Source organism: Lampetra fluviatilis, chromosome 4 (assembly GCF_964198595.1).
Source record: "Lampetra fluviatilis chromosome 4, kcLamFluv1.1, whole genome shotgun sequence".
NCBI classification, from domain to species: domain Eukaryota; kingdom Metazoa; phylum Chordata; class Hyperoartia; order Petromyzontiformes; family Petromyzontidae; genus Lampetra; species Lampetra fluviatilis.
The window spans coordinates 30107304-30123007 of NC_136278.1; the positions used below are offsets into that span (position 1 = coordinate 30107304).

The following is a 15704-nucleotide window of genomic DNA, read 5'->3' on the forward strand; positions in this document are numbered from 1 at the left end:
AATAGCAAAACAAAGTAACGCATTTATTACTCAGACAATTATTGTAAAAAAAAATACACTCCCATATGGATATTCGTAAATTGTTAATGAACGTACGCAAATACTTGTGCATTCCATTTACCCCACAAGCTCGACTGGCACGTGACCTCACAGCCACAAGGTTGACATTACGTTTTAACAATAAGTCTTCAACACGAACATCTGCAAAGCTTGTATAAGATAATTATACACTGCACCTGCATATGTTAAAACGAATAACAGTTTTTTTAAGTTCCATCTTCAGTGCACGTGTAGATTTTGTTTCCAGAGCTCAACCACCAAATCTTAATCTCTCAGGGTTGGCTTGGTCGCACGGCCACACTGTGGAGATGGCATGATAACGAGATGACCACAACCACAGCTTAGGAAGGTAAGCAATCTTTCTGGCTTAACTTTTGCCGCGTTTTTTGTTGTTAAATGCTCCAAATATCAATCTGGACAAAATGCACGTTTATGGAGTTAAACATTTAGAAATAATTCAGCGGCAAGGACATGAATGAAAACCAAAACGTGGAATAACATTACAGCCGATGATACATAGTTTATTCCATAATTATTACACATTCACACCCGCAAATCTTACTTAATACTCGCTAGACATCAAGTCAATTTATTGGGGGATGTCTAAAAGCCATTTATCCTACAAGTAATTTATCATTGGCTCGCAATTACTACAGCCGGTCAATCTGTTCACGCTACTCAATGTGGAACCCTGTGGGAAACAACAATGCATTCAGAAGACAATTTCAGCACCAAACATAAAGCAAATTGCTTTTACAGTATTTTATTCAGGCTTGAAACTTCACTTATTTTTTATTAAATATTGCCAAATACAACAAATTCACTACAGCTGCTCACTTAAACAACATTGCACTTCTAAACATGAAATCTACAATTGCCAATAAGCATGCAATAACAACCATCAACCAAATGTTGCTTACAACAGTAATTAGTAAGTCAAATTGTAATTTAGTTGAACTCGTATAATTTGTACTCTGTGTGTTAGTGTAACATTTGGTTGCCAATTCGGAATCAAGTGTACAAAATCCAAAGGAGGTGAATTCCAAAAATACGTCTTAAATTGTATAGCAAAAATGCTTTAATTTCAGTGTACACAAGCCAGGTTTAATGACAATTTTAGGTTAAAGATCAGATGATTGACCTGTCATATCTGCTACAGGCAAAACATTGTCCAACATTTTTAAAAGAAAAAAAAAATTTTCCTAACCAATATTAACATAAATCATCATAAAGCTGTACCTTATATCAATGAAACACTTTTGTTCCCGATGTGTGAAAAGTGCAGCTGTTCTGCAAAATAGATTTTATTACATATTTACCACTTTAAATAAACGTTTTGGAAGAAGCAGGAGTTGTGCAAAAAAATGTTTACACAAAGATATCAATTATGGCAGCAGGTACAAATAATAACTTGTGATTTAAAGTGATAGGTAATGGACGGAAGGCCAGAAAAGTGCTATATTTTAATGTTTGCCCATAAAAATTACACGCACACATAAGTTATAAAGTGAAATTTGTTTCTGAAAAATGGCAATGACCAAGTTTAGGCAACATGGAACCGTAGAAAGTTAGAAAAAAATATAAAGACCTTACAGCATTGTAAATTATACCTGGTAAATAACATTATTCAAATTGTCATTGTATATGTAATCCTTGGGGTCAATTTGCTTCTTGATTTCAAAGTTTAAATAGAACGATAAGCAACCAACAAACACTTCAAAGCCATACTTCACTACAATGCCCCTAATCCCCAGGACGTGTTTTTAAACACATCCCAATAAAAATTACTCATGCTCCAAAAAGTAACCAGCCAGGCACGTCGTACACAACATCGAACCACACATCAATCTGAATGGCCAACAGTGAATTATAGCAAAGCTTGTGGCTTGGCAAGTCTGTTAAGGTAGAAAGGAAGGTACAAAAAATAGAATTAACCAAAGTCTCCATGCCAGGGCAGGCCAATATCATCTCTTCAAAGAAACAGTATTACCAGCAAAATGTTAATATTTGGGTTAGACTAGGCATGGCAACTTTGGTTAAGCAAGAGGTGGACATCAAGTAACTTCCACTCTAGCCACTCCACTTTACACAACAATACCAGGCTGTGGCATTTTTGATATGCAGATAATGCTGATGATTTAGAGGGCATACCGTTACTGCAATGTCTCTGAGAGCAAGCAGCTCGCCCACTTAAAGATGCATTACAATTTACAAAACTGGCATTTACTAACTTCACATTATGTGCCAACTGTTACACCCACCTGTTTGTAATGTACAAATATAATTTGACAAGTTTACATCCGAAGCAACTAAAGCCAAATAGTATCCCTTAGTCAAGCCACCAACATGTGCAAATGTCAATGTGAAGTATGATGTTACACATACACATTTGTGAATAAGCACTTAAATTTAACCGAAAGACCCAAATAATATTTAAATTGAACACTTACACCACGGTCCTAGTACGGTCTTACTAATGCAAAGTAAACATTCCTATAAAACAACGCAAATGTTCATAGTTTTATTACACTACAAAATGTGTACCGAGATGGAATCATAAACCCCTTCTTGGACAACCTTCTTCTGACATCCTGTATGCAATTGGCTGAGGTATGACTTATGGGTGATGATGCATGGCAACTGACTACAATGATGATGGCAATGACCATGCTTTAATTAAGTGAATCTATTGAATGCAGCAGTTACTCTTTTGTCCATTTGTATCCTTAAATCGAAGACGCATCTTAGAATGATACTTCTCCAGGTACAGAAGCTGCTTGCTGTTGATGGCTCCTCGACGCTTCCTGTAATTGACAAAATTTCAAGGGGGAGGGAGGTAGGGGACTTGCTCATTACCGATGCAAAATGAGTACAGCAATGTTGTTAGCAATACTTAGCGATATTTAATTGTGCGTGTGATCTTGGCCGTGCCGGTTAATGTATGGTGTTCAGATAAAGTATTGCATTCAAGTCGAATGTGATAATATACGTACTGCCTAATGAAATGGACAGCGTCTTCATACTTCATGCCACACTCAATCAGAGCCAAAGCCACCAAGACCGGTGCCCTAGAAACACAACGGCTCATTATTAACACAACACAATTGTTGTCTAGAATGACGTCAATTTCAGCACAAAGATTGTTTCTACTTATTTTATATTCGCCTCCACATGTTAGATGGTTTACTGTTTACCTGAACCATTTACCAAGCCACTGTTATCTGCAAGCAGGTGACGATTCGGCGTTTCTCAATACAAATGGACTTCACCTGCCAAGTCCAGAGACACAGTGCACAGCGATGCAACACCCCGGCTCCTCTCTGAACTTGACCTTGAGAAGGTTAATCCAATCATCGACCACTTTGCCGGGAGGAGGTGCTCCATCGTCAAAGGCCCAATCCTGCACGAAACACAGGAAGGATATCTCAAACAAAACAATTCGCGTAAAGGGGTTACAGAGTTTTAAAGTTCATGATATTCAGGGCCTACCTTGGCTCCTCCCACCCTCAACCAGTATATATACAAATACTGTTTCTTGGAATTTCTCTCACTTGATACAGCTATCGTGCTGTGACGGTTCCACCTGAAGACGGAAGCTTGTGTTGCCTCCGAAACGTCGTGATTTTCATTTGATTTTTATTTTACTTTCATTAATTTAATTTTTTTACCTACGTGACTTTACCGAAAAAACCTAAGAATATTCATGATACAGTAAAGAAGCTTGTTCTATAACTCGTGTTTGTTGTCAGCAGTACTTTCTCAACCATATAATTGTACCTTGCAGCATGCATAATGCATTACAGCCGGTTCGTCACTCCGCTACTGGATGAGCGACTGCCAATGTGGTGGAGTCCTTGAGGGTTATTTGGCAATATGCCACGATGGTCAGTGGATGTTGGAGATCGGGGGGTGTAGAGCGGCAATGTATGTTGCTTCAATGACCTCTACGGCCCACAAAACCTACTAGACGAGTTTTTGGATGCATGGAGGTCATCCATCCAAGCACTATTCTGACTCAACTCTTCTTAGCTTTCCGACCCTGACACCTGCTGTACATTTGGAGTTTGCATGTCTTTCTCCCCATGGTTGGGTGGATTTTTCTCCCGGGTCCTCCGGTTTTTTCCTCCACATTTAGAAACATCTGTTAAGAGGATATGGCTGCTATAAATTTCCACACAAGCCACTTTGTTCAGCTATCATTTATCCAGATAACTTCTGAAAAAGAGCCACACAGCTCAGTGAGCCTTACCTGGTAAAATGAAACGTTGTTTAGCTTAGATCAGATGGATTCTGGGTGATTTTATCACACGCAATGCATGGTAATAAGTTAAAATAACGTGGAAAAGCAAGCAGTCCTTTATACATTCCAAACAGGTCAACTTGAAATACTAAATAACTAAATTTGTGCCCAAATGATTTGCACGTGTACATTTTCACTTTTTAATCTGATTATATAAACACTGGTACAGTGAGACCACCTGCAGGGCAAGGAATTCGTTCAGTGCAGTGAAAGTTCAGGCCAGAAAACCTTGTGTACAACAAACCTATTGAGTTACATTTAGACCATATCTTGGCATGATTAACACTGAAATTGAGGAGCTTAACTTCAAGCAACTGCACTTGGAAAAATAGTGAAATCAGTGCTGGTGGCGTCTGTGTGTGGGTGTGAAAGAATCAGCTTGCCATGAGTGTTAAAAAAAAAATTAACAACGGTAAAGAATCCAGATTTTTTTTTTAAGTTCTACACCATACATCGGTTAGCCAAGTCAACGTTAGGGATGATAAATGCACTAATTTAAATAATGCATGCTGATGCGCTTTGTAGCAACCAGTATTTGGCAGCTAAAGTAGCCAAAAATAATGCACCATTAAGCAGACAAATCAGCTTAACAGTGTGTGTACAGTGGTTAGAAAACAATGCAGGAATTAAAAGCCTTAGAAAGAAAATGCATGCTAATCAACATTTTGGATGGGATTTTACTTGTGCTGCCAGTCTTAAAAACAACACACACACAAAAGTAGTCAAAAACTGGATAAGGCTGTACAGTGCTGCATTGATATATTCGACATTTCATTTCTGGGCTGTAACCTACCACAAGAAAAATCCTTTCGCAAATGTTATGAAATGAGCGTCCAGAATCGTAACATCAACACACTCAGAATGTCCACTGCAAGGCTTTAATATTGAATAATTTTGCAGAAAACTTCACGAAACACAAACGAGAAAAATGTTTAATCTCTTCAACTTTTACTTACTTACTTACCAGTACAGCGATTCCTTCATTTTCAACAGGCACCTTGTCATAAGTAGCTTCGCAGACTCTGACTACAGTGGTCACACCACATTTTTTAAGCTCCTGAAAACACAAAGGAAAATCAATGATACAAACAGGGTGTTTCTCTCCTGCACCATTACACGCCTCCCCCAAAGGTAAAGAGGCTGCTCCAACTACTCATTAAATAACAAATTTCTCGCAAATGCTTACTCATTTTTTGACAGCTGCCAACCCTTATTTTGAAAGATAAAATATGTATGGATAGTGTTGAAGTCCTTCAGTGAGAGCGCAAGAAACTTACTTCGATGAATTTATCGAGGGTGACGTTTGTGGGGTTGTGGGTGATGAGAAATCGCATGTTCTTGTAGGTGACTTCCACCGCAGCAGGCCGGTTGAGGCGTGCCATTGCTGTATCTTTTCCTATGTTACACAATATCCAAATGTGGCTTTTGGCTAACACCTTAGGTCTAAAAAATAAAAATCTGATGACCCACAGACAAATTGCAACCAACACTCCCACCTGTGCTCTTATGGGTGTAAACAAATACAAAACAGCACCCTATCACGACACTACCCCATTCGGCCAAAATTATTGCACCAGTGATGGCTTTGAGCCAGTCAGAGGCAGCAGGGAGGGAGCACCCAACACTGGCTGCCAGCTGCACGGTTTAAGCCAGCACGGTTGCAGCGACACGAAAGTGGGAGAAATTATCAGTTCACTTGTCTGCAAAGACCTCGTGCTGAGCCTGGCAATACTCGCCACGTCCCTTCACAAACTCCATAAATGTGCGACCAAGAACACCGCAGAATTGCTGCAAGAAAAAAGGAAAAACGAAGCATGAAGACAACGATTTCATACCAATTAATTTGACAGAAATATAAAGCACTAGTATGTAACAGCAAGTCACATTAAATACATTTTTACAAGATTCCTCAAACCCCCCCAAAAAAGAAAGCAATTATGCACAAGTGTCATTTGAAAGTTTACGAGCACTTTCTATATAAAACAATGTTGGTAAGGAACAGTGATGGACATGTAGACTATCACATGATTATGTTCTCAAGACACAGCATATCTGATGTTGGCACTGTGTCTTCATAGTTATGTTCCAGATAGTAATTAATCGTTTCAAGTCTATACTTATACTCAAAATATAGTCTTAAACCATGTGTGCGAATCATTTTTAAATTATATATCGCAATTGTTTCACGTAAACCCTGCAACGACTTCAGATTCTACATTCATGATAATGGACACAAATATAAAATTGTGATCATTATTCAAATCGTGGAGGGAGAATCGTAACGTGTCAAGATGTGAATACACGGCAGCCATTGAAGTGTGACTTATTAGAACAGAGACGGAGGGTACTGTGCTTTGTTTAGCACAGGAAATAAGGGGTGCCAATCTGTTTGTAGCACAGGAGGACAATGGGTACCATATTCTTAGGTTTTTTCGGTAAAGTCACGTAGGTAAAAAATTAAAATTAAAATTAATAAAAGTAAAATAAAAATAAAAATCACGACGTTTCGGAGGCAACACAAGCTTCCGTCTTCAGGTGGAACCGTCACAGCCCGACAGCTGTATCAAGTAAATGAGAGATTACAAGAGGTACCACTCCGTATATATAATGGTTGAGGGGGGGGCCCTTCCCCCCCTAAGAATATGAATCCTTGCAGTCACGAAAGCTTCAAATCTAGAATGGGTGCCATGCTTAGGAGATAAGGGCTTCAAATACTGTGTATAGCCCAGGTGACAGGTACTGTTGCGATGTGTGTATCCAGGATGCTGCATGTGGCCCGGTTGACCGGTGGTGCTGGTGCTATTTGCGATTTCCTCTGAAAGAGGTGATGTGTATAATCCAAGAAATAAGTGTTGCAATGCTCTGTTGTGTCCAAGTAGACAAAGTGTCATACTGGTAGCCCCGCCAGATAGGTGTCGTTCGGTGTGTGTAGCCCAGGATACGGAGATGACGTGTCACGTAGCCAGGAGACAAAAGTGCACTGCGGTGTAGTCCAGGAAATAGAGGGTACAAAACTGTGTATCTGAGGAAACAGGTGCTGTGCCAAGCAGTTTGCGCGACACGTGGTGCCATGCTGTATGACCGAGGATTAAAAGTAGTCTTGTGTCATACAGCCGATGGGACAATGATGCCATACTACCTGTGTGTAGTCCAAATTTTAAAAAATGGTGCCTTTCTGTATTACCCGAGAGATATGTGGTGCCATGTCTGGTTGAGAAGGCAAGTGGTATGGTTTGGAGCCAATAATACAAGTGATACTATGTGTGTGTCCTGCGTGCTGTGTGTGTGCACATGTGTATGCAAACCCCATTTGGCCATGTGGAATGCATGGGCCAGATCATCTCAATAACAACAGTAGAAGGCTGCTCAACTTTTGTGTAGCCTATGGGCTTGTAATCACCAACACACTGTTCCAGAATCAGCGTATCCACACATCATGGATGCACACCAGGTCCAGGAAAGAATATCTGCTGAACCATACAATGATGTAATGGAGAATGTAGGCCCATGTCCTTGACACCAGGACCATCCGTGGAGCTGATCTGCCCAATGACCACCGGCTTATCATCTGTAAGATGCACCTGCCATCCTTCCACTGCGGTGGTGGGTGTCCACCGAAGACCGCATTCAAACCCACAATAGCCTGGTCTCAGCTTGCAGATGGAAGGTTGCATGTGCAAACTTCATGATCGTTGCAGCTGGGGTTGGCATCGCCCCCCCCCCTTCACTTGATGCCAAGGGGAAATGGGTAGGTTCAGGTGTGTGACTCATCCAGCTACTATGGCTGCATTGGGTACACAGTCCAGACCTCCCGAGACAGCCTGGCTGATGGAGGTGTTCTGGCTAACTGAAACAAAGCGGAAGACCGACTCCCACTGTCACAACATCCCAGAATTAGGTTTACCACAGTTTACTTGGAGGCTCCTAAAGCCGTGCAAGAGCTGCAAGCATGAGTGCTGGTCGTGGGTTTTTGAGAAGATGGACTCTGCCTCAGAACAATGTGGTTTTAGTCTGGGTCGGTCATGCATGGACACCATATTCCCTGTCCGTTTGCTACAGCAGAGGTGTAGGGGATTTCAACAGGACCTACAGCTCTGCTTCATAGACCTGGTCAAGGCCTATGACAATCAACAGGCCAGGGCTCTGGGCTATTATTCGTGCTTTTGGGGTCCCTAATCCTCTGCTCACAATCATTAAGGACCTTCATGATGTTGGGCAGGACCAGGTAAAAATGCGTCGCAGGGAGTCAGAGCCATTTCCTGTTCACCTTGCAGTGCAACAGGTATGTCCTCTGGCCCCTACACTATTGCACATATTATTTAAATACGTAGTTCATAACGCTCTCATGGCTGTACAGAAGGAATTTCCATCTGGTATAGATACAATGGGAGGCTGATCAATCCCCGGTTGCAGTTAAGGGATGTCATTATTGGTCAACCATGTTATGTATGATGATCTGTTAATTGCTGCTCACTCTGAGAAGGATTTGGATACTCTGCTGCAAAACCTGCATCGTGCTCATAAGAAATTAGGCCTAACCATCAGCCCCACAAAAACAAAGCACCTGCTTGGATATTTTATGCCAAACACTCCGATCCCTCGACTCCCCTGGGCAGAGTGCTTATGACCGGCTCCTGTTTGGCAGCGGAGGTCTCACTCCGAGACCGGAATTGTTTTTCATCAGCTGTCTAACGCTGTATGAAAACTACCTGGCCTATCTCTCCATAGGAAGCTCCGGGTTTTCTCGGCCACAGTATCGCCTTCCCTTTTCTATACTTGCGAAAACATGGACTCACTTTGAAGGAACATCTGTGCCGGTGTGAAGATTTCAGGCTGGCCTGCCTAACATCCATCCTGGGTTTAACCAGACTGAATTAAGTGAGCTTACAGATCCTTAAAAGATCTGGACACAGTCCCATCAGTGATCTCCTCCAGCAGGCAAGGTCGCGTTGGCTGGGTCGTGTAGCCCGCATACCCAGCCAATGCATGCCCAAGAAGCTTCTGCTTGGCCGGATAGACGGGGCTAAACGTGCGTGGCATGGGCAAGATAAGAGATGGCCTGATTGGACTTGCAGGTAACTGGTACCACCGGTGTCAAGCTCTGCCCCTATGGGGAGGAAGTTCGGGGAGGAAGTTCGTGGAGGACGCTGCAAGGCAGCTGGGAGGCAACCGCCCTCCAGCAACGATAAGCAGAAGGGCGATGCTCAAACCAAGCGAGTGCATTGCGCATAAAACTCAGTAAGTTGGCACAGTGGGGGCACTGGTGGTGCCACTCTGCTGGTCACGTCAATCAACCAATGGCACGTGGGTATGTCCCGTGACCTCTTGTCGGCGAGCCTTCGACACTTCGCGTGACCTCAATGTGCACCTAGCCTGGTACACGCACCGTAGTGGCGATCGGCGGCTCTTATATCCCAAGTGGTGTGTGCGTATCCTTTGTGCTGTGTGTGTGTATATCCCGGTTGTTGTGTGAATCACTCGTGCTGCGTATGCATCCCCAGGTTTATAATGCCTGCTACTGCGGTGTTGTGTGTGTGTGCGGTGGATCCCTGGAGAGGCGGACGCAGCAGTAAAGGAACCCGCCGTCTCTGCGGCAACAGCAGCTCCACCACTCCCTATCACCGGGCACCTCTGTGCGGAAAGAGCTTTACAGCTCATCGGATTCCTTCAGGGTTAAAAGACTCCGATCTTACGGACGCGTTCGCCCATTGGGGAGAGCGGCTCCAATTTCCCACAACGCTTTAGCTACCCGGCGCATTTTAGGCGCGTCTCATTGGCTCGCGCGCCGCCCCCCTCCCCAACCACGTGACCGACCAGGACCAATGGGCGAACGCGTTCACACCAAACCGGCACCTTATCCGCTCTAGGAAATACAAAGCGGTTCCACCCCCCCCCCCCTTCATCTCTTTAAACAAAAAAACAACAACGAACTGCGCGCGGATTCCCTCGCGATGTATTTACCAAACACACGCGCGCGACAACAACGACGGCAACAACAACAATAAATAACCCCCGGCTGTCACAACGAACGAGAATCGACCGCCGTCTCCACCCCCCCCCCACCCCGTCCGGCCTGATTTCACCCCAAGCAAGCAAAGCCGCACATTTGTGTTTGTTTGTTTGTTCCTTAAAAAAAAAAAACTCGGGGCGTGTGTTGTGAGAAGAGGTAAAAAATATTTTTTTTACGACGAAAACAAAAATAACTCGCACGGTAACGAGAGGCGCTTGCGTGCGTGCGTGTTTTTGTGCGGCCGCGAATCTTTTACTCACCGCAATGTGCCTATTCATTGAAGTGAATGGGTTAAGAACCACGGGGAAATCTCTAAGGGATGAAATAATAACAATAACAACAATAACAACACGAGGAGAGGGAAGAGAAGCGCGCGCCGGACCGCGAGCGAAGCAGCGAGAACTCGCTACCCAGTAGCGTCACCTAGCGGCGTCGTGACGTCACCCAGATACGTGATGACGTCGCCTAGAGGTGTGGGTGGACGTCGCGCAACGCCGTGGTGACGTCACCGAGCGACGCGGTGACGCAAAGAAAACGGGGGGGGGGGGAGGGGGTAACGGTGGGACGATCCCCACGCCGCGTGCCTTTAACCCTCACGCTGCGTGACGTCATCGCGTCGCGTTGCGTTTAGCCGCGCGCCGTGACGTCACCGCGCCGCGTGAGGTTTCAACGCATTAACGTGACGACAACGCGCCGCGTGAGGTTTCACCGCTTCGACGTGACGTCACGGCATTGCCCGGCGTTTCATCACGCCCTTAACATCACCGCGCGACGTGACGTTTGTTGCGCGGTTGTCAGGGTCGCGACCCCCCCCCCCACCGCCGCTCGTGACGTCACCCAGCTCCTCCCCACGCCACTGGGCGATTGACGTCAACGAGCGGCTGACGCTAAAACCGCCCTTGGTGATGGTGGTGGGGGGGGTTATTGCCATGGTCACGCGACCCCCCCCCCCAACACGCTCTAGCTTGTGACGTAATCTGTCTAGTCTGGTGGGAGGAGGGGGGAGGGGCAGGGAAGCCCACCCCCCCCCCTCTGTCACCAATATTATCCATAATATTGGTCGCGGGTTCGATCGCGTAAATATAAATGTGTCGTTAAGTCGCCACCACCCGACACAGCCGGTCAGGAAGGGTTTTCACGTAAACGAAACGTCCCCAATTTCGTAACTACTTCAGTAAACTCGCACGTGTGTTGGAGAGTGGACCCACTACAACATTTACAATTCTAGTCCGACGTTTCGCTGGTGATTACAACACCCAGCTTCATCGGGCGATCAGCCAGAATTGTGAAGACGTCTTCTTGTTTTGGGTCCCGTAATAACTTAAGATTGTATTCTTGGTTCTTTCGGTAAAGTCACGTAGAAGGGAAATAATAAAATAATACAAATTACTAAAAAAAATCTTGCTGTGGATTTCACACCTGATGATGATTGCTTGTGTTGCAGTCGAAACGTCGTGAGAATTTCACCTACGTGACTTTACCGAAAAAACCTAAGAATATGAATCCTTGCAGTCACGAAAGCTTCAAATCTAGTACGCATACCTGTCAACCCACACGGTTTACCCCGTATTCTTGTACAGGGAAATTGAGTTTTCAGCTCCATGGGACGTTGTAGGATGACATTTAAGATTTATAAGGGCACGGGGTGACCAATAAGGTGTCAATTGGTTTGTAATAAGGGAGGACACTGACAAGGGGTTGACGCAGCCAACCTAATCGGAGGTGTGCCGTGTCAGCGCCTTCGTAGGTGCCCGCTAACAGCACTTGCCCCCAACGGTCGACCAAAGGCTATACGGGGGATCTTTGTCTTTGGGATCGATTCCCTCTCACGGCCAACATCGGTGGAGATTATATGAACCGGTCCTGGGACTCCCCTAGGTCGACTCGGCCTCAAATGAGTACCCGGAGCGGTCGGGCGTGATGCTGGCTACCCACCCCCTCGTGTACCGTTCCGGCCTTCATAGGTGCTCGCTAACAGCACTTGCCCCAACAGTCTGTCACAGGCTATACGGGGGATCTTTGCCTTTGTTGGGGTGGGGGTAGTGCGGGTGGCGGTGGTGGTGGTGGGGGGCTGTGAAGTTTCATGCTCGGTGCGCAGAGCACGCGCTGTGCAAATTTGACGAGAAGGGTTTAGTGGCCACGTTGTGTGCTGTGTGCTTAGCGTGTCTGTGGGGGGTGGGTGGGTGGGTGGGGGGTTTAATTGCCTCCGTCATGCAATCTCACACCTTTGCCTTGCCTGCCAACAACAGCCCTTTGCAGGTTTCAAACTGGGATGGATAAGCGTGCGGGGTGATGGAGTGACGATATTGAACGCGAAGCCCTCTCAGCGTGGCGAGCAGATCTCGACGTTGGCATTTTATCTCCGCGTGCCGAAAGCACGAATCGAAGAAGAAGAATAAAAATAGGATTTGGAGGCGTGGACCTTGTTGCCAAGCTGTCATTGCTGTTGGAATTACACGCGTACAACTGATGAGTCAAGATTACAACAACAAACAACGTAAAAGGTAACCCGTAGTCTAATTACGCATATATCGTACAACATGCAATGAAGTTGAACTCTTAATTTAGTTATTTTTAGAAAGGGGACTTTTCTAAATAATTGAGTTGCAAAGTAGACTGTACTTACAAATGCTGTTTGGAATATCTAAAACGTGAACAACATGCACGCTATTTCTTAGTCCACATCCGGAACATTGTGTACAAATAATAAAACACTTTGTCAATTAATAATTGTATTAATTCCTCCCCATGCACTCCATCATTCATGGGTTTGTTGCTTGCCCATACTTATTGGCTAGTGCACAAAACACGACACACACCATGCTGTGTGCAAATTTGACAGGGAGGTTTTAGTGGCAACGTGATAGATACACACACGCGCACTCTGGGGGTGTGTTTCGTGTGTCCGCGGACGTGTGGTGGTTGTTGGTGTTACTGCGTCTGTGCCACGCATCTGACTCGCACGTTGCCCTCACTTGATCCGCGCAGTTTCTTTTTTTGTTTGGAACTAAAGCTCAAAGTTGCGGCGGCTAATGGGATGATAATTTGTGCCGAGTGGCCTTTGTCCGGTGCTGAAGAAGGGATTGTTCTGTCACACGTGCGTCAGATTGTCTCCATGACCACTGGGAGGTTAAGAAGCTCAACTCGAGAGGTAAACGTCTGAACAATATATGTATAGCTCGTTCGTAAATCAATAACATTTAACGGGGGAGGGTTCTTCATTTCTAATTGTATATGTTGCATTATTTAGTTGAAAAAAATATGAACAACTTCTGTACGAAAGATCTAAACATTAAAAACGTTAACAAGAGCCGAGACAATGGCTCAGCAGGTAGTGAGCGGCTAGCAAACGGAAAGTTGCGAGGTCAAAACTGTGCCCATCATCCTTCGCGGTCGATAAAATATCTACCACTCTGCGGAGATGTCAAGGTTAAGTGTCATGTGGATAGACTTACCATAGGAACGTGGGAATGTAAACCGTTGAGCACCGATGCTCATATGAGCAACACATCACTTTAACTTGTTTAACAAATTACATTCAACTTGGTTTGAAGTTAAAGTAATTGTAGGTATGCTTAACCATTGCCATAATACGTTGAATGTGGGAATGCGTGGCGGCACAGCAGTTTGCGCACTCTTCTATGACTTTGATTCCTGGTCATGGATAAGTGGCAAGTCGTATCTGAATCCGTCTTGACCTCCCCCCACCGCGCCCCCTCCATTCACCAACCCACACCGAACCAGCGTGGTGAAATATGGTCAAACAGCTCCCAATGACCGACACGGTGTGGGGGGAGGCCTTCATGCAACAGTGGATTGACAAAGAGCTGTCTGTACATGCGCATTAATTGTACAGTCATCCTAAATTGATAACGGCTGCTCCCTGCTGGTATTGTTTTGTGTTTCGGTCCATACAACTTGTACTTGGGGCAACATATGGGACTGAAGTGCTTGCCGATGTAGTGATATGACTGTGGGGTGGGGGGGGGCTCTGTGTCCCCTGTAGAGAGTATTATTAAGGCCGAGTTCTATGTTGTCCACAGCCCTTAGCTGGGATGATTTGTCCAGCCTAAATATTGTATGAGGCTACACGAGACTCATGTAAAAGACCGGTTCACAGGCCCTGCACACCGCTGTTAGGAACTGCATTGGCCGGTCAACGTCAGCCAGGACAGGCGTGATAAGGCACAATTTTCACCGTCTGCATTAAACGTTGTACGCAGAGAAAGGTCGCGATGATGTTATGTAGTACAAAAATACTATTGAGTACTTGAATAAAAGCATGTCAGCAAATATGCCTTGAAAGTCAAATTGAAAAAACATAAGCACCATTCGGTTTGTTGGCAGATTAGCTGTGAAATTCTTAAAATCACTGTCGAGATTCTCAATGTAAATTGGGCATGTCTGCACTTGTAATCGAGATCGCTTAATAAATGCTGTTAGCCTTTGCTATGGTAAATGTTTCCTTTACAGCGTGTTGATTTCACAATTGTATGTACAAAGCGCACTGCTCTACAATGGCCACTCTATTCATCCCTCTACAGTGTGTATTGTGTACCCCAGACTCGGCTTGCACTTAAGTTGCCAGGACATCTAAAAACACATACTCAGTCTTTTCAGATTTTTTTTCATACATACGTTGGACAAATGCCAGGATAATGTGCCTTCCATGGCCACGAATCACCTTGAGGTAGCAAAGTACATTGATGTTTTAAATATTGTATTTTACAAAGCCTGTTTTACCATACCACTTGCAAGCGAAAAAATGTGTTAATGTATGAGCCTGGAACTGCCACGGTAAGTACACAATGTAAAGAATTCTGATCACATTCAAGTTCATGTATTAACTCTTTCACGCCAATCTGTCGAATGTATATTGCATGAAGATGGGCTTTGACGTAAGAATTTTCTGAGTTACCTATACCGTGATAGGTTTAATATAATATTAAGAATAAAATCATGGACATCATCCAGTCAATCTACTTCTGGATGAACGCCTCCCCAAGCCACTGCCATCTCCTGTGATCCTACGAAATAACTTTCTACTCGGCACCTAATCCACGAAATCCTGTCGGACGCGTTCCATTCGTTGGCTGTCAACTTTGTCACTAAGCGCACTTTACTTAATAACAGTTAGAATTGTCTTTCACCTGCGTATGTTCTCTTAATCCATGTTCCTCACTCTTGTCTTTAAACGTAATTGTACAGTGCCGGATATGAATTCAATCCTTGCCGAAAGACCTGATTTTCGCATGTTGAATGTGACAAATTCAGCTTCTTATGATCTGTATTTGCCTGTATTGTTTATGTTGATCCAAAATATTTTTTTTTCAG

General features: G+C 44.4%; 2 protein-coding genes across 4 annotated transcripts; both read right to left on the reverse strand.

Annotated features, from left to right (window-relative positions):
* Nucleotides 1-807: 807 nt before the first annotated feature.
* On the reverse strand, nt 808-5768 carry LOC144931730 (protein tyrosine phosphatase type IVA 1-like). Of its 3 annotated transcripts, XM_078855957.1 has the most exons (5): nt 5638-5768; nt 5325-5417; nt 3330-3460; nt 3054-3128; nt 808-2864 (listed from the first exon to the last, which is right to left on the reverse strand). In XM_078855957.1, the coding sequence occupies exons 1-5, from the start codon at nt 5740-5742 to the stop codon at nt 2747-2749; spliced, it is 522 nt and encodes a 173-aa protein (XP_078712083.1). In that variant the 5' UTR covers nt 5743-5768; the 3' UTR covers nt 808-2746. The 3 variants fall into 3 exon arrangements, with proteins under 3 accessions (XP_078712083.1, XP_078712085.1, XP_078712084.1); XM_078855959.1 differs by lacking the exon at nt 3054-3128; XM_078855958.1 differs by lacking the exon at nt 3054-3128 and having other exon boundaries at nt 5317-5417.
* A 274-nt stretch (nt 5769-6042) lies between these two features.
* LOC144931409 (uncharacterized) lies at nt 6043-10789 on the reverse strand (the record flags this gene model as incomplete). Its single annotated transcript, XM_078855216.1, has 2 exons — nt 6043-6148; nt 10631-10789. Coding segments are annotated over 2 exons (255 nt in total), but the record flags the coding sequence as incomplete, so codon positions are not given.
* Nucleotides 10790-15704: the final 4915 nt, after the last annotated feature.

Excerpts from the sequence above, each read along its gene's own strand:
- LOC144931730 (XM_078855957.1), bottom strand. The coding sequence starts at position 5,742 with ATGGCACGCCTCAACCGGCCTGCTGCGGTGGAAGTCACCTACAAGAAC. Across the intron at positions 5,418-5,637 it reads CCCTCGATAAATTCATCGAA|GAGCTTAAAAAATGTGGTGT; the intron begins GTAAGTTTCTTG and ends TTGTGTTTTCAG. Across the intron at positions 3,129-3,329 it reads TGTGTCTCTGGACTTGGCAG|GGCACCGGTCTTGGTGGCTT; the intron begins GTGAAGTCCATT and ends TTGTGTTTCTAG.